Genomic DNA, 22,500 nt, shown 5'->3' on the forward strand with positions numbered 1-22,500 from the left:
TTATTCTGCTTGTGGACTACTTGGGACTCAGTATATTTATATTTGAGTAAAACATCTTGCTATCTGTGTACAGAAGTCTGATGGGACACCAATTTCTCATTCCCCTTGACAGACACTCATGCGCCCTGCCTCATCCACTTAGCAGAAAACATAAATAAACAACATCAAATTGCACATCCTCTTGCATTATCCGGGCAATATTTTTAATCTAGACTCCACATCACTTGGGGAAATGCTCAAGATTCTGTTCGCTTTGGCTCGAGGAAAACAAAGAGAACATTTTGTCTTTTCTCTGTCTTTGGATTGAGGCTGTTCCAGCGATATTTTTTCCCATAAATTATGATTTTTTTTTAGGTTGCACAAGAATGCATATTTGTGTATTGATAACAGAGAGAAGGACTGGGGGTGTTTGCAAAATATATTGATATATAGAGAGAGGAAGAGACTGTTAATGCTGTGAGATATGAGGTTGCTGCATCAGTGGGTAGGCTGAGCAGACTTCACCTCCCTTCCTCACCGCTCAAAAGGTCTCTACCTTCCTCTCATAGCCCTATGTTTGAAGGCAAGAGGACTAGCTCAATTGCCAACATACCATAGAGACATTCTGCTCTCCATCAGCATTGTAAGATGCTAACTCAGGCTTCATTTTATTGTTTCTGGAGTGGCAATTACTCATGTTGCCAAAGCAATCATTGAGCTTAATATCGCAGTGACATCTGAATGTTTGGATTCAGCGGAGGGTAATAATCAAATGCATGTTAAGATTTGGCTTGAGAGGAACAGACCCCCTGGCTGTAATATAGAACACTGCCTCTGCTTGCCAGTTTACCTTGGTTACTGAATAATCCTCAGTGACATCCATGACATTATCCAATTTTCCAACAACCTAGTCCAATCTGACATAAACACATTCACAGTCAACGCAGTGGCTATGCATGACTGCAGAGTATGCTAGCTCTGCACCTGCAAAACCTTTAAAATACTTAGACAACTTCTAGAATTCTAGAATATATCTTCTCATTTCACCTTTTCACCAGTGTTGTCTACAATCTAAACTCAGACTAGTATATCATCATTAATTATTATACTATATTTCCATGGCTAATAATAATGAACAGCTATGAGGATGTTATCAGACTACCACCAAGGGATGTATTTCATATTTGGCAAATGGTGAGCTTATGGATATAAATAAGACAGGATTTGGGTACCATGGGATAGTGAATCTAACTCTAAAACACGACTCAACAAAGCAGATACCAGTCTGTGGCTCTGAGGGGTTAGTCTAATCGTCATCTTTAAGCACTTCTGGCAAAATCTGGGCATGTTTTAAGGCATTAGTGAAACTCACAGTTCAACCTTAAAGACAACCTCAGCCCCCTCCCTAAAAAAGAAAACAAACAAACAAACAAACAAATAGATAGATACAGTGTTAATGTGGGTGGATCCCAGTAATACACAACTCGGCTGCTGCTCCAAAGCAAACACCTCAACTCATCTACAAAAGTATTGTCATCATCAGATGTGTCCATCTGTTTCATTTAAATGCAGTCTTAACAATTTTTGCCTTTCAAAAAATTCAGAATTCTGCTACATGTGTCAAGAGTGGAACTTTTTCTTATTATTACTGAATATATATTTTTTTTTATTTACTGCTTTTTGATTAACAACAACAACAACAACAAAATCAAAAGGACATGATAGAAGGAACAGTACTGGCCTGCCAAAAAAAGAGAAAATACGGTAAGGCTTTTGCATATCTCAAACCACAGGAAAAAAACAACAGTGCTACTTTCCGTTGAAACCAGACAGTACTCCGATTTGTATCTACTGCATAGAGAAGACAAGAGTACCGAAGCCTACAAGCAATAAAATAGTATTTTTAGACACAGTACTGGACATCTCCAATCCACTTTAAACAAATATACGGATACAGCTCTAAAATATTTATTCATATATATGTAAAGATAAAGTGGTCACCACAACAGAGCATTGATGAGATGTGAGGAAAAGGCAGACAGTGAAAATGAGAAAAATAATGAAGGAAGATTAAAGGGAGGAAATGGCTACTTGTGATAGTTCCTAAAAACATGCCAAACATGTGAAGGCAACATGGGGGTCTCCCCCCGGATCAAGCTTGTTGTAACCAAGTAGAATGACAGACAGAGGACCACGATGACAATAATAGAATCCAACACTCTAAACACAAAGATAAAAGTTCGGTAAATAGGTTTCGGACACTGACAAAAAAAATGAATATGCAATGAATCCTTGTAACTAAAAAATAATGCAGGTATATAACTTAAAAGATGAGGATAGTAAAAATAAATCTCTAAGCGACTTTTCTGTGAATAATAAAATGGGATGAGGTGGGCGTCTGTGGGTAAGATTGCCAGTAGCCGTGGTTGCAAGAGAAGTCACCTCTATTTTGCGCTGATAACTTCATGCTTGTATTTAACTAAATATTCTTAGACTGGCAGTGTTAAAAAAAATCAATGCTTCATCAGGTTCCATGGCCTGTGAGGAACATATTGGTTTATTTTAGGGGCACCTGTGTTGTGCTATCATTTTAGCATGGGTAAGAATTACATATCTTTATTAAACACATTGTTTTGTCTGCTGGTAATTTCTATCAAAATAAGGGCTTCTCTGCACAAAACTTACTTTGACTGAAGGCACAATAGTGGCAGACTGCATTCTGTGCCTGTCTAAGAACCTGTCTGACACACACACACACACACACACACACACACACACACACATACACACACACACACACACACACACACACACACACACACGCGCCTGCATTCGCTCGTCTCTACTCGAACCCACAGATTTCAAAATGCTACATTTTGAGCAACCACCTCATAGTGATTTGAAGAGGAGCTGGATCCTGGAAAGCACATTGTGGAAATCAAACCTCTCTGACATCATACACTGTCATACCTCATCATAATAGGCTATCTAAAAACATACACTCGCTGACCAAGCTTCTAGGGTTGCTGTTCTGAGTATATATCACTCCTTACAGAAGTTTCCAGATATCTTTTCATTTTCTCAGTGGGGTTTTGGGAGATCAGTAGGGGTGGGGTGGTGAGGATTGTAGTGAGAAAGGGGACAAGGGACTGATCTGGGACCAGGTTTTGGGACACAGGTGGCCTGTGTTGGTGGTCTGATAAGAGGCCCTCAGCGAGTCGCTGGAAGGGTTGTGTAAGTGGGGAGGTGTTGAGGGGCTGATCTGGGACCAGGTCTCGTGGTCTAGGTGGTCTGGTCAAGAGCCCTCAGGAGTTCGCTGCCCTGCAGCAGGTGCATTTTGCCCTGCAGGGGAATGTTCACCTCGCAGTCATAACGCGTGAGCTCAGGCAGGCAGAAGGTCTCAAAGGAGGGGCCCAGGAGACGACTCACCATCCCTGCATGGACACACACACACACACACACACAGACCAAAATCACCACAATGTAAATTGTTACCTAATCCAATAATCCAGAGCAGACACACTAATGCACAATGCAGTGTAAAAAAAATCTGTTAACATTGTATGTGAACTATGTGAAACATGCATTCATACATTTGCAGACTTTTCCTTCAAATATGTGGAAAATGTGATAGAGACTCACCCTCATTTTTGGATGAGGGCAATAAGCTGTACTCTCTGTAGTTGCAGCACTGTCCAGAGAAAGGTTTCTTTGACATGCATGTTTGGTTACAGGGGTACTGTGTCTTCCTGTGTTGATGGCCAAAGCCATCTGACAAGCCCATACCTTTATCTGAGAAATAGAAATGGGGAGTTTTAGGGATTTGAAGATGTACTGAGAAAGAAAATAAGGTTTCTGTGAGGTGATGTCCCTTTTGAACCACCGTACCTGATAGGGCGCTGGTGCTGAGACACTTCCTGTCCATCACGGCACAGCTGTCACTCCTCATCTTCTTCCACATCATCTCTGAGGGTTTATTCTGCTGCATGTCCTCCTATCACACACACACACACACACACACACACACACACACACACACACACACACACACACACACACCCGACATACATACAAGTTAACACAACGAAACAGCACCAGAAATGTGTTTTTGCATATTATTGACAGGGTTTTGAGGTTGCTCATTCATGATCTCACCGTTGCCATCTGAGTGAAGGAACGCTTGATGCTGTTGGCCAGAGCCAAACGAGCCGGGCTCATGTCCCTCTGGGCTTGGACAAAGTTCTCCATGGACCTGCCCGCAGAAACACAGAAGCGCTGCTGACTACCATAACACCACAGCATGAGGGCCAGTTAACCATAGACAGACATGTAAATAGCGGTTCTCAAGGTGCCCTGCTTTTCTGTTCTACTCTGGGAAGTGGTCCTTGGTCTGTGAGTTAAAACAAGTGGGTCAGGGTCAGGAGTCAGGACTAGCTGAGAGGTGGGGAGGAAAGAGACACTGAGGTGGTCTAGAGGCTCCTTCCTCATATGCTCTTTAAATAACTCATAGGAAGGACTCTTATTGCTTGAAACATTCTTTATTCTTCACTGCTGACTCTCAGATATGTATGTCAAACATTTGAATAATGCCACTTGTATATGAATGCCTGATTGATTGATTGATTGATTGATTGATTGATTGATTGATTGGTTGATGGATGGAATAATTAAACTGCAGTCTGAAAATGTTAGTATGTATGTTTTCATACCTTTGCTTGTACATGGGCATCTGATTGGTTGGCATCATCTGGTGCAAGTGCTGAGTGGATGACATGCCTGGTTTGGCCACTTGCCGCTGGTAGTGTAACGGGGGGTCAGGGGGCCACTGCAGGTTCTGACGGCCACCCATAGAGGACAGAGGGGTGCTGGCCGGGGCGTGGTAAGGTGGAAGGGCAGGGGGCCCTCCACAGGCCATGTTGGGCCAGGGGTCCGCGCCGGGTGCCCGCTTGTCTGCCCCCGTGGTGCCCATGGTGGGCTGGTAGTGGGCGGGCGGGCCGGAGGAGAGGGGCTGGAAGAGGCTGGCGATATTGCTAAAGCTGTGATGGGTGGTGCCCAGGCCTGTGGTCTCGCTGGCGGGGGACTCTTCAGGGCAAATGGGGTGCAGCTGGAAGTCCTCCCCATCCATGGGGATGTAGGGAGCCAGGGTCTCCAGGTCAAGATCACTCAAATCAGACTAAGAGAGAGAGGCAGAGACAGAGAAAGAGAGTTTGGTACATAGAAAGTCAAAGAAATGGATCATGTAGGAATTCATGCTGTTGTGATGTGTATGTGTGTGTGTGTGTGTGTGTGTGTGTGTGTGTGTGTGTGTGTGTGTGTGTGTGTGTGTGTGTGTGTGTGTGTATATGTGTGTGTGTGTGTGTGTGTGTGTGTGTTCACCTCTGTAGTGCCAGTGGCGTTTGTCTCCTGGGTGTCCAGAGCATACATCTTCTCTGTGAGATCTATCTGGGAGCTTGTCAGATCGCTGTCCACGGTAGCGTAGCAATCACCTGGGCTGCTTGGCTGCAATGTTAGAGGATAGTACATGTGATTATATTCATACACACACACACACACACATGCAAGACAGTGACATTTGCTTATCCTTGCAAACAGAAAGGCACATATAGAGTACTGTACTCTCTTAGCTGAATGACGCCCTTGCACCCATGCACCCCCCCCCCCCCCACACACACACACACACACACACACAAACTCACTGTGGAGCAGCTGCTTAGGCTGGGGGTGGCACTGCCAGGTGGGGGTGCCTGTGACACACAGAAGGTTGGGGTGACAGTGGGCACCTCAGGGTTACCAGGCTTGACACTGTCACTGAGGAAGGAGTGCCCAGCAGGACGGGGCATGGGGGACATCTTACTGAACAGTGGACGCTCCTCAAACTGAGGGTGACCTGAAGCCCAACACAGAAAATAAGATAGGTTAGATCATAATACATAACTAGTAAAGAATCTAAGAATCATATAAATTATTTATTAGGGATAGGCTTGGTTTGTGTGTGTTGTCTCTATTTGCCTCTTTGTGTGTGTGTGTGTGTGTGTGTGTGTGTGTGTGTGTGTGTGTTTGTGTTTCGGAGAATGACTGTTAACAAAAGACTATCACTTCAGGCCTTTCACAAAAGCAGCCATTTTGAAGGTTATCATTCAGAATCAGACGAATTCCACATGACGTCATGACACAATATGACAGGAAGTTTACAAAGAGTCTAGCTTTAACTTTTAACTTTGAACGCAGTCCAAAACAACAAAACAAAGAATGGCTTTCAAAGAAATGTCGTACAAGAGTTTAAAAAAAGATCATAGTGGGGATAATACCACAAAATGTCTGGCTGTTTTTCTTCAATTTCCAGTCGCCTAAACTTATGTTATGTTTCTCTCACAGACAAAAAAAAAATCTACATTCCACAGCTCTGATTTTCTTAGTAATGATATGTCAGAGACAAGTTCTCTCTAAGCTGAAGAGCAAATGTAATTTTACCTTTGAGCATCAAGGAGTTTGTGCCTAACGTAATTCTCCTTCACATTTGGGCTTTCCTTTGCCCACACACTGACACCTCCACCCCTACACTTAAGTCCATGCTGATGGTGGTGTCATCTTGCCTGTGTGATTTAACTGATTTGGTGTCTCTCAGAAGTGTCCTGGGGCCGGACACGTGGTCTGTACTGTGTCCACCCACTCACTCACCGAAGTCCAGGCTGATGATGGTGTCTCCGGGGGTCGGCGCCAGCTGGGTGAGGTCCTCGGGCTCCTGCTTGAGCTTGGTGAAGAGGGCATCGCCGGACTCGGCCGCCACTGGCCCCGTCTGGCTGAAGAAGCTGCTCATGTGGTGGGTCTTGAACAGAGACTCTGTCTGATCCATAGAGAACACCATGGCCTTCTCTTCAATTTCACTGCAGCAGACAGACAGAGGGGAGATAGTAAAGGTGGGGGCTTAAAGCAAGAAACGTTTCTTTGCCTGAAGTTATCACAAATATTCCTAATTCCAAATAGCCTGACCTGCAGGTGAATTATGGCTCAGTACTTGAGAATGTTAAGCACTGGTGGTGTCTATATTACAGTAGGCAGGTGCATTGTTCTTCTTTCTTTTCTTTCTCTTTCTTTTCTTTAATTTCTTTCCTTCCTTCCATGACTGGGGTTAGTTAGAAGCAGAGTGCAGGTGTTGTTGTATATCATAGGTGTGTAGCAAACCTGAGGACGTAGTTGACGCAGACGATGCACTGTGGCTGAGAGTTGCGGCTGTTGTAGATGACCGTGCCCTGGGTCTCCACCCACACATAACCTCCATGTTTGGCCAGCATGCGATACTGGCCACTCACAGCCTGTCCCTTAGTGCACACTATAACAGAGGAAACAGGAGACAGAAAGAGTGGGATTATATATTCTGTATATTCTTTCTTTCCTCAGTCTTTTTGCACAATGTTTTTGTCATGCCAATAAAGCTTCTTCCAAATTCGAGTTTAAATGAGGTGAGGAGATAGAGTGTATGAAAGAGGGAGGGAAAGAAAATGCAGAGAGAGAGAGAGAGAGAGTGAGAGAAGAGAGGGGAAAACAGCAAACGAGAGGAAAGCTGGCAGAAGTGAATAATCCGATGGTGGTTGTTTGCGGAGAGTGGACATCTAACTGGCTCAGCCCATCTTCTTCTCTCCCTCTCTCTATCTGTTTCTCTCTGTCTCTGGAGTGGGTCCAGTGATGGCGTGGGAAAGCTGTGGGCCCGGGGTCAGAGGGTTTGTCCCGAGCCGGACTCGACCCGACCCGCTGCATGTGCAGCTCAGCAGGCCGGTCACGTTGCCATGGAGACACGGCCGTCTGAGCTGGCCACCAGGAAAAAGGGAGTCAGACAGAGAGTCCGAGTATTCTCTAAAGAGACCCTCAAGTGTGTGACAGTGCTTGTGTGCGTGTGTGACAGTGCTTGTGTGCGTGTGTGTGTATGTGTGTTTGTGTGTGTGTGTGTGTGTGTGTGTGTGTGTGTGTGTGTGTGTGTGTGTGCATGAGTGTGTGTGTGTGTGTGTGTGTGTGTGTGTGTGTGTGTGTGTGTGTGTGTGTGTGTGTGTGTGTGTGTGTGTAAGTGTGTGTGTCAAAATCGTGTCTAGACATATTAGTTCCCACTTAGTCTCACACATATGACTGATAGACACATACAGTAAGCAGATAACACACAGACGTCATACAGGACTTCCCATGTTGACTTCACAGCCCCATCACAGACACAAACACCCAATTATACACACAGACCCATACACACACAGACACATCCACATCAAACATGCTTTTAAGCTGCGCAATTGGTCCAGAATAACACCTTCTGACATCTGCCCACACGCATCCGCAAACAGTCATTCACACATACACACACACATACAGACACACACACATACAGACACACACACATACAGACACACACACAGACACACACACACACACACACACGCACACACACACACAGACACACATGATGCATGCACACACCTCCCTATCTCCAATGCACACAGCCCTGTTTGCTAATTACACGTGTCAGTGCGTGGAGAGAAGCCAGTGCCACCTCTGCTGGTCGTTAGAGGGGCAATCTGCGCCACCTGTCCCAGCGTGAGTGCTCCTCGCTGGGCAGATGTTCCCCTCTTATCTCGCCTGCCACAGCCCAGCCCCTAATGGGATCCAAGACATCTTAATAGCGGCCCCCGCGCCGCCCTAATGCCACAAATCCAATAAGGCTCGTTTGAATCGCCACCATAACTCAGCCTAACTGGATCATGGGCCCCCAGGGGCCTTCTGCAGGCAGGGAGGCTGTCGTGACACGGATCGGCCAGGACGCCTGTGTATCAGGAGCAGTGAGGACCAGCTTATGTTACCTTACAGTGGCAGAGTAAGAGGAGATGGGAGCCAATAGAGGAGACAAAGCACATGAAAAGAGTGAGTGCAGAGAAAAGCACTGTATGGCATGATGGCTAAAGTAGCATTATGGAGTCTGGACCTAGAACTGGCAGGTTATTCCATAAAAACCTGCCCTTGTAAACACCATTAATAGCACTACTGCAAAGCTTGATAACATGCAAACAGATGCCTCTTAGAGTTTCTAAAGGCTTTCCTTGAATTGCCACAGGTGGATGGTTAGTGGTAACATGCAGTATCCTATGCATTCACAATGAATGTGTCATTTGCCTAGAAAACCATACCTAAAAATGACTAGTAAGATGTGAAAAGCTAATGATTTATTAGGCATTTAATTTGACAAATGATCCTTGTTTACGTCTTCAGAAATATCAGTAAAAAGGAACTGATATGTCTATGTCAGGTCATGACCTTAGACACCTGCTCCCTGCTCTCTGGTACTATAAAAACACCAAAAACCACAGAAAAAGAGAAACCACACAAAGTCTTCACTAAAACAGCTGAAACTGAGAGACAGAGAAAGAGGAAGAGAGAGAGAGAGAGAGTGCGAGAGGGAGTTTAAAAGGATAAAGGAGAGACAATGTGAGCATGAAGCCAGAAAGAAAGAAAAACACAGAGGCCAAAGAGAAACATAAAGAAATAGAAAGTCACAAAGGGGGGGGGGGGAAGAGAGTGAGCACGGACAGACAGACACGGAGGGATAGAGCGAATGACACGGATGAGAGGCGAAAAGCCCTGGAGGTATTTGCACTTGTCCACCTCAGCATCGGAGCCCTGAGTGTAGACGTGACACGCCGCTCTCCCTGAGCTCATCGCTGCTTCAGCACCAGTCTCTCAATGAAACAATAGAACAAAGGCAGGGATTGACTACAGCACCAAACGGGTGTGTGTGAGAGAGTGAGAAAGAGACAGAGAGACAGAGAGAAAGAGAGAGAAAGAGAGAGAGAATGGATGGATAGACTGGGAGAGTTGTATACGTGGGGTAGAGAAAGTAAAAAAGGAAGAAAGGCAAAGAGAAACAGAAAGAGGGAAGGATGGGAGGACTACGCAGTGGACAGGAGCGGAAGGAGGAGAGTTAAAGGGACCACCACTGACCAGGTTACTGGCTGAACCACTGAAACTGTTGGTACTGTAAGTCTGAGCTTGAAGTGTTTGTGGTATGTGTGTGTGTGTGTGTGTGTGTGTGTGTGTGTGTGTGTGTGTGTGTGTGTGTGTGTGTGTGTGTGTGTGTGTGTGTGTGTGTGTTTTTGGATGTGTCTGAAAATGACTGTGTAAGTGTTGTCTCTGTTGGTGAATCTTGTCTGAGTGTGTGTGTGTGTGTGTGTGTGTGTGTGTGTGTGTGTGTGTGTGTGTGTGTGTGTGTGTGTGTGTGTGTGTGTGTGCGTGCGTGTGTGTGTGTGTGTGTGTGTGCGGGTGTGTGTGCGTGTGTGTGTGTGTGTGTGTGTGTGTGTGTGTGTGTGCGACATCGTGAGTCGTAACTGAATCTTCTCTGTGGTAAGGATGAGGAAGAAAAAAGGCGAGAAGAGAGACAAAAGAACATACCATTCTGCTATGTGCTGATAACATGTGCGTCCGTGTGTGTGTGTGTGTGTGTGTGTGTGTGTGTGTGGGTGTGGGTGTGTGGGTGTGTGATTGCATGTGTGCATGAACAAACAGTAAAGGAACGTACGGTTCTGATGGCTCTTGGTGACACTGTCAGAATCCAGGGCATGGTAGAACTCATAGACAGAACGTCCCAGCAGGTCCTCAGGGCTGTAGCCCATCAGGTCTGCCACTCTGAAACACATACACACACACACACACACACACACACACAAACAAAGAGCAATTGAAATGATCAAACATAAGAATAAGCCAACAGAAATAAACATACACACTCAAATCTGCACGGGCACACCAGCAAAGCCACACTCTGACACACACAGAAAGACATACACAGTGACATACAGTACAGTGTCTATGTTTCACATCTCATGATTGGAGTGGCGTGAGAAAGGGATTAGAAGAATCCCCTGCTTCCAAGAAAGATTAATTTCTCTTATCTGTCACAAGGTCAGGGCAATACTACACATGCGTGCATGCACACACACATACTCTTTACTGACACTCACTTATCCAAACATTTGAAGAACCGCAAAGAGGATGTGCGTATTACAAACCATATGCATACAATATTTCATGAAATACAAATACAAACACACACACACACACACACACACACACACACACACACACACACACACACACACACACACACACACACACACACACTGGACTCCTTTGGAATGCTGTCAAAGACTTTGAACTCACTGCACCTCACCAGACTTATCTGTAAGTGCTGCTGGTGACGGTCAGACTGGGTGAAAGCAAGTGTGTAGGTGTGTGTGTGGTGTGTGTGTGTGTGTGTGTGTGTGTGTGTAGGTGTGTGTGTGGTGTGTGTGTGTGTAGGTGTGTGTGTGGTGTGTGTGTGTGTGTGTGTGAGAGAGGGAGAGAAAGAGTGTGTGAATAACAGAGAGATAGGCAGGGAGAGAGGGAGCGAGAATGTGTGTGTGTGTGTGTGCGCGTGTGTGTGTGTGTTATGCAACCTGACAGCTGCAAGCGCAGCTTCTGCCACCCTTTTGAGGGAACCTTAAAGACTTCTCTATTAAGCAGCCAAATCACTTCTTCCTCATCATCAAACCTGAATCCACCCCTCTGTGGGACTGTGTGTGTGTGTGTGTCTGTGTGTGTGTGTATGTGTGTGTGTGTGTGTGTGTGTGTGTGTGTGTGTGTGTGTGTGTGTGTGTGTGTGTGTGTGTGTGTGTGTGACTGTGTGTCCGTCTGTCTGTCCGTGTGTATGTCTGTGTCTGTAAGTCTCTGAGCTGTGTATGATTCTGCACTGGGCAGGTTTGTCCCATGAAAAGAGCAAAGAGACAAGAGAGTGTGTGTTGGTGACTATTTGAGCGTGTCCATGTGTAATTGGTGAGGGACTGAAAGAGAGAGTATGTGTGCTTTAAAAGTCAGATGACAGCATTCTTTCCCAACACTGCAGGTGGCTCACATCAGAAGCCGAGAGGCCTTTTGCTCTTAAATGGAAAGTTCACATCAGATGCTGGAGACCAAACATTACATAAATGACCTCTAATTTTGTTTTCTTATTCCTTGCTCATGTCCGTCTAAGAGTTCCCAAAGAAACCATTTGACCTGCCAGTGGCCCGGGTAAAGGACGCCTGCAAAATGTTCTCAAATCACTTCTGTGTTACATTTGCATAGCACAAAGGTCCTTCATTTCTCAGAGACATCTGTCCATTCACAACTTTGTAACAGAGCTGGTTTTCTGCAAACTAAAAAAACGTAGTTGAGACAGAACTGACTTGGCACCAAACAAGGATTCCTGTATGGACACCAAACAACTAAGATGTTCATCCTATAGAGTGTGATAGAGAGACAGAGAGAGAGAGAGAGAGAGAGAGAGAGAGAGAGAGAGAGAGAGAGAGAGAGAGAGAGAGAGAGAGAGAGAGAGAGAGAGTGGCTAGACTATCTCCCGTGCCATGGAAAGAAAGGAATGTGTCTCTACATGTCTGGGTTGAGAAAAAGTTGAGGAACCCTTAAATACAGAATAGACAACTGCTGAAGGACATTAATCTCTCAGGGATCTCTTAGTCACTCTGAATCACACACACACACACACACACACACACACACACACACACACACACACACACACACACACACACATACAGACACACACACACACACACACACACACACATATACACACACACACACACACACACAAATACACACACACACATGAAGACTGACTGGAGTGTTTTCAGTTGGCAGGCAGGTTCGGAAATGTCAATGGCGAGAGGGCTGTCTGTATGCGGGTGAGGGGAGTAACCATTTTGAATGTCACTTTGATCAGTTCACAAGTTCTGTTCATAGACCTGCAATTACCTCAGGTTAAAGAATATGTCTCTGTGCTACTCTCTGTGTTTATTTATGTGTGTGTGTGTGTGATTGAGATTTTTCCTTTTGCCGCAGGTCATGATTTCTCTCTCTCTCTCTCTCTCTCTCTCGCTCCCTCTCTCTTTGTGAGGGTGTGTGTGTGAATGTGCATGTGTGTGTGTGAGAGAGAGAGTCTTTAGTGTGCATATGCTTGTGTTTCAACACGTTATCTTTCATCTGAGAAGAACATGTTACAGTATATTGCCTAGTGTACAGTGCAGAAAACTGACAGGGTGCACATACTGGGTTTGTGACCTAGTTAAACTTAACTTAACTCATATGTATGTACCTGTGTGTGTGTGTGTGTGTGTGTGTGTGTGTGTGTGTGTGTGTGTGTGTGTGTGTGTGTGTGTGTGTGAGTGTGTTTGTGTGTGTGTGTGTTGTGTGTGTGTGTGTGTGTGTGTGTGTGTGTGTGTGTGTCTCACCTGTCGTCACAGTAAGTGAACTTCATGTCCATGCTGTGGCGGCTCAGGAAGGTCTTGCTGTCGAGCGGGGTGTCGATGTTGGAGGGGTGGGGAATGGGCTCGCACATCATGACGATGCAGGCCAGTGGCGGCTCCTTGTAGCCACACAGAGCCCGTGGCGGGCCGCTGGTGTACACCTTCATGTGGCCAGTGCAGTGCAGAACCTGCAGGAGAACAGCACAACGGTTCTTAGAACAGCACGGCGGCTCTTAAAACATAGTTTATTTATTTATTTCAACAGGTTCAACAGTGCAAAAAAACATTAACCTTGTGACAACATTAACCTTAAGCGTGCATGTATTATGTGTGTGTGCATATATCTATATATATATATGTATTTGTGTATGTTTCATGTGTGTGTGTGTGTTCATGTGTGTGTGTGTGTGTGTGTATGTGTGTGTGTGTGTGTGTGTGTGTGTGTGTGTGTGTGTGTGTGTGTGTGCCAGTCCCACCTTCCAGCTGGCTGACTTCAGGTTGACAGTACGGCCGCGGTTGGTCACTGTGCACTTCATTCTCATGAAGAAATCTCTCTCTGTGCTCAGCTCTTTGCCTTTCTTTCCAACACCTGACACACACACACACACACACACACACACACACACACACACACACACACACACACACACACACACACACACACACACACATACAGAGGGGGGGCTTTTTTTTAGTAATGTTTGTCAACTCAAATTCTTGCACTGATTGTTTTCACATTGGCGTCTAGATTCTTCATGCACTAAAGGGTAAAGGGTACTTTACTTCCCCCTCATAGGAAAGTAGAATGTTTGGGCATGTAGTTGTTCTAATCTAGAATGTTCCATCATGGAACAGAAGCAAACAGATACACTCTAAAAGGGCAAAAACGATGACCTCATCCCAGGAGGAAATATTGACATATCAGATGGGTTACGATGTGACAACATCTCAGTTCATGTCTAGATAGCAAGCCTACCCTCTCCATGAACTTCACCATTCTCGCTATAAGCCAAAAGATCTAAAGCAGCAAGTTAAACACCATTGTGCAGGTGGACTGAGCTTCAACAAAAACCAGTGAGTAAAATGCATGCAATCATGTAACAACTGAGAGATTTTTCTCTGATGGCTTGGTTGTGTTTTTTGTTTTGTTTTGTAGCAGTTTTCTGACCCTACAATTCCACATAGATCTTTTCAGTGTTCCACTAGGAATGGTTTTTCCTTCTTAAAGGTGCTCTAAGCAATGTTGGGTAACGTCACTTCTGTTGACCTTCAAACAAAACAGAGAGCTAACTGAAACTCTCCTGAATGCGCATCTCGTCGGTGAATGGCTGGAAAAGTGTTACTGTATGTTTTATGGTCCAAGCTAAACCAGGCTTTTTTGTTGCTGTTTTTGGAGCCAGAGACAGTTTTTACAGTGTATTCAGGGGGCAAGCAGCTAGCAGATTGTGAGGAGATGCTTGCTGTATGTGACAAAAAAAATTAGCTTTGAAACCACGTAACATCGCTTAGAGCACCTTTAAAGTGTATGCTGAAAAGAGATGTAGCTCTGTCCAACATGGATGTGCCCTCACCAATGCAAGGTCAGGGGAGATGGAGAGATTAAAACAGGGGACAGGCAGGTGGGTGGAGAGAATGAGGTCTGTTACGTCCACTGGTTTACATTTCTTTGCATTCCAGACTGACTGGTGGCAGGTCATATTTGTGTATATTTGTGTACACATACACAGGGCAGCAGACAAGTTTCTGGGAGAGTCAGGAGGGAAAAAAGGCTTGTTGTCAGAGCATTTTCAGCTTGCATTTTTGAGTTTACTGTACCTTCGGCGTGTCTGTATATATAATCATGTGAGTGTGTATCCGTGCGAGTAGGCACGCAAGCATTAGCTCGTTTAGGGGACATTGAGTTTGCTACACAGTCATTTAGTGCCCTGCGTTACGTGAGAACTAAATCTACAAACAGAATGGATGAATCCACTTAGGGTGCTTGTTTGGGTTGCTATCAGCTAGTGTTGATATAGATGTAACAAATAGGAAACATGGACCTCTATGAGATCATTGTGGACCAACTCATGCACTGACGTGTGTGCGTGTATGTGGGTGCATGTGTCTGTGGGGGGGGGGGGGGGGGGGTTGTATGTGTGTGTGTGTTTGTGTGTGTGTGTGTGTGTGTGTGTGTCAAGACTTGAAAACTAAATGCAATGTGGATTATCTAATTTAAATATGACATTTGATATTTGAGCCTAGTTATAGCTATGGCTGTAGCTCAGTCTCATATTAAGGTAGGGGAGATTCAAATGGACTGAGATACAGGGGAATCAAGTGAGAGAGCCTAAAGTATCAGGATCCATAGGCTAATGCTCTGACAGCTGTCCCGTCATAACATTGGATTCTGCTTAGGTAGACACTTTCTTGTATTGCCAAGATCTGGCTCAGCGGTCATTCTGTTTACAAAATCCTTAGGCGAGATCAGGGCTGCTTGGCGAGCACTTAGGATGACTTTGAGAATGTGAGGCCACAAATCTGATTGATGACCTGGCATGTGCAATGGTATTTGACAGTAATTAGAATGGCATGTTTTCAGCAGGAGGGGACAGCCCTGAAGGGGAGCCAAAGGTAAAGGCTCAGTCTAGAAGTCTGCACTCCGGCGGGAGTCCCGCAGGACCAGCAGGTTTGCTACGCAAAAGAGTGTGGCACGGGACATGTTCCTCTATGCGGGAGTGGGCGGAATGAGAGAGGTGCGTTTGCAGGTGTGAGAGAAACAGATGATTTACTGCACTCCCGCAAATTAAATATATGCATAAAATAACATATATATAAATTATTAAAATAGTGTATAGAATTATACTTGAGATGGATATTGGGTTACGCAGCATTAAAAACTGGGGTTTAAGCAGCCTAACTGACGGATACTATTGTTTAGGCCTACATAAATTCAATTCTTTCCTGCTTCTCCATTGTTGAAATTCGAAATCGAAAGCATGTCAGAGGAAGAGGACACCACTAGGCTACTTCAGATGTTAGTGCCTTTCTAAAGAACGGATGCCAGCTAACATAGCTGTGTTACAGTAACTTAAAATCAGACATCTAGTAGCCTTTTTCAGTTTTGCGTATGAAGAATCTGTCCCGCACAGTCCTCTACCTCAGCCCTCCAGCAGGCTACCAGAGAGTCCTGTACTGGAGAAAGGGCCTGCCTCGTGATGATGAATAATAGGCTAATAAATCTTTTTCCGGGTCCAATGGCTTTCAGAGCCGCTCGGTTTTCTCCAGTCAAATAAACTTAATAAAAAATAAAATAAAAATTGTTTCCCGCTATTCAGTGTAGCCTTTAGGAAAATTGTTATCTCACTACTCACTTGTTGCCTCAATCTAATAAAATACTATTTTTCGTGGAAGCCTACACGTAACCCTGGATTGTATCATCTGGTTGCACAACTACAGTAATCGCAATTTTGTTTTACCCTCAATAAAACGGAGGTGATGGTGACAAGGTTTACAAGTTGCAAAAAACGCTAGTAAACGTTTTTTGACCAAAAAGCTGTTGGTCCCATGACGTTGGACTTAACGACCGAATTAGGAGTATAAATCACTCTTTCACTTCCTCTCCTCACCCTTTCTCTCTCTCCCTCTATTATTCTCCTCACATCCTCTCATCCCCGGTGAAAGGAGTGAGGTGTGAGGCCATTTACCTGTTTTGAGGCTGAGATTCTCACGGATCTCATCATGATCACATGGATGAGTGAAATCAAAGATGCTGTGGCCTGTCAGCTCCACCTGAAACACACACACACACACACACACGCACACACACGCACACACACACACACACACACACACACACACACACACACACACACACACACACAAACACACACACATTGGCAATGTGTCATCATCCGGTAGGTATCTACTCATAAACATATGTCTATACAGTATATGAGGAAGGAAATGTACAGTTTATGAACACACACACACAAACACAGAGACAAAGCCAAACATCCTCCTTCTGAATCACGAGCTTACTTAATCAAAAAAGTGTTTGAGAGACAGACACACACATCCTGCCTGGCTGTCAATGTTTGGAGGAAACAAGGCTCTCCATTTGACATTTAGTACAACGCTGGGAAACAACAATAGCCACTCTCTTACTCACGTGTGTGTGTGTGTGTGTGTGTGTGTGTGTGTGTGTGTGTGTGTGTGTATGTGCGCTTGCGCGTGTGTGTGGGCATTCTAGTGTGTATGGGTTCTCAGGGCTCCAGAGCATTGAGGTTTTAGGGTTTTAAATCATTATTGTTTTTCCTGTGGATTCTACATGGTAGTTTGCTTTGTTTCACACTGCACTGAATAGAGCATTTGTATTATTTTCTTTAAAGGACTGATTGGTTGATTGACAGATTGACAGACTCTCCATGTTTCTGTCAGTGCTTGGCAGAGCCAGAGGGCACCACAACGGGCACCAGAGAGGGCATAGGATGGAGATAATCCTACCACCTGGTGATGGGCATACGGGGCTGTTTCCCACACTACGATAAAAGCATTAGCCACTAATTGGCTTTCGGTGAAGACTCTCAATTAGAGACCCAATTCAGCATAGCTCCAAATAATCCCTATCAGGCAAAATGGACCTTTGTGTTATGGAGGTGTGTGAAGCATTTGTGTGTGAATGTGTGTGTGTGTGTGTGTGTGTGTGTGTGTGTGTGTGTTGGTAGGGGTTCTGAGTCTGTGTGGAGAGGACAAGCAGAAGAAATAGAAGGTTGAATCTGAATATGTGTGTTTGCGTGTGTGTGTGTGTGTTTGTGTGTTTGTGTGTGTGTGTGTGTGTGTGTGTGTGTGTGTGTGTGTGTGTGTGTGTGTGTGTATGTGTATGTGTGTGAGAGAGAGAGAGTGAGAGACCACACACTCACCTGTGTCAGGCCCATGAACTTGTTGATGTTCTCAGAGAGGAATATTATGTCTCCGTCGGTGGTAATCACGCTGACGAAGCCCTCCAGAGACTTCAGGTACATGGTGTCCATCTGTCTGTCCTCCTCTGTCTCTGCAGCACTGCAGCCTGCAACACAACCAGCAAACACCATCAGTGTGTGATGGAGAGAGAGCGACACAGTGTGTGTGTGTGTGTGTGTGTGTGTGTGTGTGTGTGTGTGTGAGAGAGAGAGGGGGGGGGGGGGAGTATGAATATGCATGTTTTATGACTGCGTATGTGTAACGGAGGCGAACTGAGCTAGCATGCTAGTTGCGCATGTAAATCCTCACACCCCTAACCTTAAGAACGCTTCTAACTGCTGAGTTGGAAGCCTGGGCTTTTAGGCCCAGGCTTCCAACTGGGCGTTCGACTCCCATGCCGGTGTGTGTTGAGGTGGCGGGTTCGAGGGCCGTGAGCGGTGGACGAATTAAGACCTCTGTTACATATGTACAAATAAGCAACATATTAACTGTCTGTGTATGTCTATACTTTTGTGAATGTGTGTGTGTGTGTGTATGGATGTCTGCAACCACGTTCATTACAACCAAGTACAAACGAGTGTATGTGCGCGTGTGTGTGTGTGTGTGTGTGTGTGTGTGTGTGTGTGTGTGTGTGTGTGTGTGTGTGTGTGTGTGTGTGTGTGTGTGTGTGTGTGAGAGAGATAGAGGGAGGGAGGCCTGTTTTAAATGATGGCATATTTCCAAAACAAACTCCAGGCACTTCATCCTGTGACTACTGTATGCACACTCCCCAATACCCTGACCTTCACTTGGTCACACATACACACACACACACATGCTCATACACACAAAGTCAAAAACTGACACAGGCACACACTCTCTGTCCATCTGTCTCTCTCTCTCTCTCTCTTCCTCCCTCTCTTCCTCCCTCTGTCTCTCTCTCTCACACACACACACACTGGCTGCACCCCCATGTCTTGTAAAAAGACTTTATGGGCCATTATGCTCCATGCACATGAAAAACCTGTTACATTTTAGGAGATGCCTATCAGAACACCAACTCCTCCGCATTAGACCTTCCATATCGGAGTGTTTCAACACGTTTCTTTTAAAAAAAAAAAAAATGAAAAACATTCCTGCCCTCCGCAACACAAATAATCAAGGCCTTTTAAATATGACGCATTTGTGTACTCAAGAGGATTGAAGGAGAAGAAAAAGGAAACTAGGGGAAAAGTCTCCCGTTAGGGAAGTTGGAGACGGCCCAAGAGGGAGGCTGGGGGGGATGGTCGAGGGGGGTCGAAGGCCCGCCATTCCTCTCAGTGGGCTTCTCCAGCGGGCCTGCTCTCGAGCCTGGGGCTGGAGTAGAGCCAAGTCCCTGAAGAGGAGGCCCCGAGAGAGGGCTCCCGTCCCCTGCTGCGCCAGGGGATTGGCTCTCTGTCAGCAGGGGCGAAAAAAAGCTGGGTCCCATGGTCCCATGCTCTTACTGGAATCTGGAATGCAGTTTCACTGAAGAGCAAATGCTCATTGGGTATAGTCATTTTTTTCTCCAGTGTGCAAAAAGGGTTTTGGTGCTTTAATTGTAATACTAAAATAGCTAAATGTATTAATTGTATTATTCAGTATGTCAGTCTATGTCACTTATCGTATGTACTGTAGGTTTTCATGTACATAGATATATACATTGTCATGTACATTGAAATGTACATAGACCTTTATCAGTTCTAAAATGTGTAGAGATTGTGATTTTATATTGAAAGATTGTCCCACAGTTTGACAGCTAAGCTAAAACAATTTAACATGTACTTCAGCAACCGGTTAATACTGACTGACTGTGCAACTCAACAAGTTGATAACGAGGTGATAACGAGGTGTGTGTGTGTGTGTGTGTGTGTGTGTGTGTGTGTGTGTGAAGACATTTGTTATTGAAGGAATTCCAACTGGAAGACATCACCATTGGAGTGGTTTGTGTCTTGTCTAATGAAGGGTTTCCCTTTGCGCTGCCTTGAGTGGTAGGGGTGTGGATGCCGGAGCGGCACTAGTGACTGCGGTGGTTGAGGCCAGAGGGGGTGGGGGGGGGGTAGCTGGGGGTACCAGTGTCGTTGTTGCCTGGCGCCAGCGCTGCCCTGTGTTTTGGCTGCGCCTGAAAGGGCGAGCACCACCCGGCAAAGCTCTGCGGCAGATAAGGCAATCTGCAGAGCCATCTCTCCTCTCACAAAGACACACTCTCTCTCTCTCTCCCTCTCTCTCTCTTCCAGTATCAATCTCTCTTTCCTTCTCTCTCTCTCTGCTCATCTCTCGGTTTTCAGCTCTCCCTTCTTTTTCCTCCCCATCTGTCATACTGATGGCCATACTATGCTCCTGTATGTCTCAACTCTTGCCATACTTCCACCTTTGACTCTCCATGACTTTGCAGTCCTCCCCCGCCTTTCTCCACCTCGCCTCCTCTCTCGCCCCTCATACTTCCCTATCTGTGGCGGTCTGGGATACAACACAGTCACATCATTCCAAGGATTAAAGCAAGCTGATTGCAGGACCATCAGTGTTCCTTTTCCAGCATCTCAACTACAATATTTACATCCGTTTGCAAACACAGCGGGAGAGTGGGATTTCACTCTGCCATTGTTGCTGCTCTAACCAATAGGATTGCAGTGACTGATGAAATAAAGGAATATCAATGCAATCAAAAATGAACTGTCTGATAAGATAAAGGTAAGTCAAATAAAATAGCAATAGACCCTGATAGCAATGTGAGCTAAAAAAAAGCCTGGCTAAAATAAAAATAAAAGATCTAGCTAAAAGTCGAAAACATAGTGTACAGCCAGCTTGTGGCATATGTGAGTAAGACTAGCACTTGTGTCTGGCCACATCATCACATGTGGTCACGTCCATGATGTGGAGACACTCTGCTCTCATCTCTCTTCAAACAAACACATGGAATGCAGGAACAATAGGGTTACTCCTTTGTCTACTTTCCGGAAATTTCTAATTTTATAATCCACAGGATATGCATACACACGCGCGCGCATAGACACACACACACACACACACACACACACACACACACACACGCCATCTTGAATACTCCACCCACTCTATTCCAAGAATCTTCCCGAGCTTCTTTACCAATGTGCACTAACATTGCAGGATTGTCTTCACACACACGTGCACACACACACACACACACACACACACATTTATCTTCTGTGTCTTGTGCTCTGGTTTCCCCCCTAGGCTGACGTACAAGCAACATACACTTATAATTGTAACCTGTGACTGCTGCTAAAGCTAATTAGCCTTACACTCAAGCAAAAAAGTGCTTGGCAAAAAACAATATTCCCTAATGTAATAATCTCTCACTAATGTTCCAGACTAATACTGTGAGGCAACAGCACTTCCTCATAACAATGCTGGAAACCAGCGTGTGCAGAGACCTGTGCTGCAGAATTTGGTTATCTGTATTGTATCTGTATGTAATTTGTATTTTTACACACTGGTATGACGCACATGTGTGCACCAACCGAAACACACTCGCACAGGCATATGCACGAAGACCACAGGGAAAGCCACAAGTCTCACTAGTGACATTGGGCAGCTTTTTTTCAGGTAAAAAAAAAAAAAAAAAACATCAAATCTGTTTTGGCTATTGGATTTGGACTGAATTATTAAAGGATCACTGTTTCAGACGGTTCTGCCCTGAATAAAAGGTGGAACTGCTCCAAATCTTTGCATAGCTCATACACAATACCTGTATTAATCAGTTCCATTGAATGCTGTGAACTTTCAAGAACTGACGGTTTAAAAAACAACAATAACAATAAATACAGTACATATTCTACCTATTATATTATTAGCCATAGTTCTAGTAAGTGAGTGGGAGGCCCAGAAAAATGAGGTTACTGTGGAGGCCATTAGTTCTAGATTAGCCCTTATGAAGCCATTAGGCCTAAACGAGGGCCCAGTGGTGAGGCATTATGGACGGGAGAGCTTGTTCAGACCTGTAGCCGGGCCCCTATCCAGAAGAGCTACTATTACCATTCCGAATGAGCGCCTGGAACAGGTAATTGCGTGACTGTGCATGACTGTGAAAAGGTGTGAGGAAAATAGTTTGTGTGAGTGTGTGTGAGCGTAGGTGTGTGTTTGCGTGTGTGCTATTCCACTCCATTGACCTGTTTGGTGCCACCCTGCTTGAAAACATCATCAGCTTGCATTTGTGTGTGTGCGTGGGTGTGTGTATGTATGCGTTTCTGTTTAATGTGGATGATTGGCTAGTTATGCTTGGCTAGCTGTGTTTGCT

General features: G+C 45.1%; 1 protein-coding gene across 1 annotated transcript in view; it reads right to left on the reverse strand.

The window, feature by feature from the left end:
* epas1b (endothelial PAS domain protein 1b) overlaps positions 1-22,500 on the reverse strand; it is a 42,682-nt gene that overhangs the window by 920 nt on the left and 19,262 nt on the right. Inside the window, exons 4-17 of the mRNA XM_042064865.1 lie at positions 18,188-18,333; positions 16,973-17,057; positions 13,766-13,878; positions 13,275-13,477; positions 10,529-10,635; positions 7,162-7,309; positions 6,658-6,863; positions 5,676-5,866; positions 5,356-5,478; positions 4,689-5,152; positions 4,135-4,231; positions 3,868-3,973; positions 3,622-3,771; positions 1-3,413 (exon numbers count right to left, since the gene is read on the reverse strand). The exon at positions 1-3,413 is cut by the window's left edge and continues 920 nt beyond it. Coding sequence (XP_041920799.1) covers positions 3,262-3,413; positions 3,622-3,771; positions 3,868-3,973; positions 4,135-4,231; positions 4,689-5,152; positions 5,356-5,478; positions 5,676-5,866; positions 6,658-6,863; positions 7,162-7,309; positions 10,529-10,635; positions 13,275-13,477; positions 13,766-13,878; positions 16,973-17,057; positions 18,188-18,333 — 2,291 coding nt within the window. The 3' untranslated portion in view covers positions 1-3,261. The remainder of the gene's footprint in view (positions 3,414-3,621; positions 3,772-3,867; positions 3,974-4,134; positions 4,232-4,688; positions 5,153-5,355; positions 5,479-5,675; positions 5,867-6,657; positions 6,864-7,161; positions 7,310-10,528; positions 10,636-13,274; positions 13,478-13,765; positions 13,879-16,972; positions 17,058-18,187; positions 18,334-22,500) is intronic.

Source organism: Alosa sapidissima, chromosome 16 (genome assembly GCF_018492685.1).
Source record: "Alosa sapidissima isolate fAloSap1 chromosome 16, fAloSap1.pri, whole genome shotgun sequence".
NCBI classification, from domain to species: Eukaryota; Metazoa; Chordata; class Actinopteri; order Clupeiformes; family Clupeidae; genus Alosa; species Alosa sapidissima.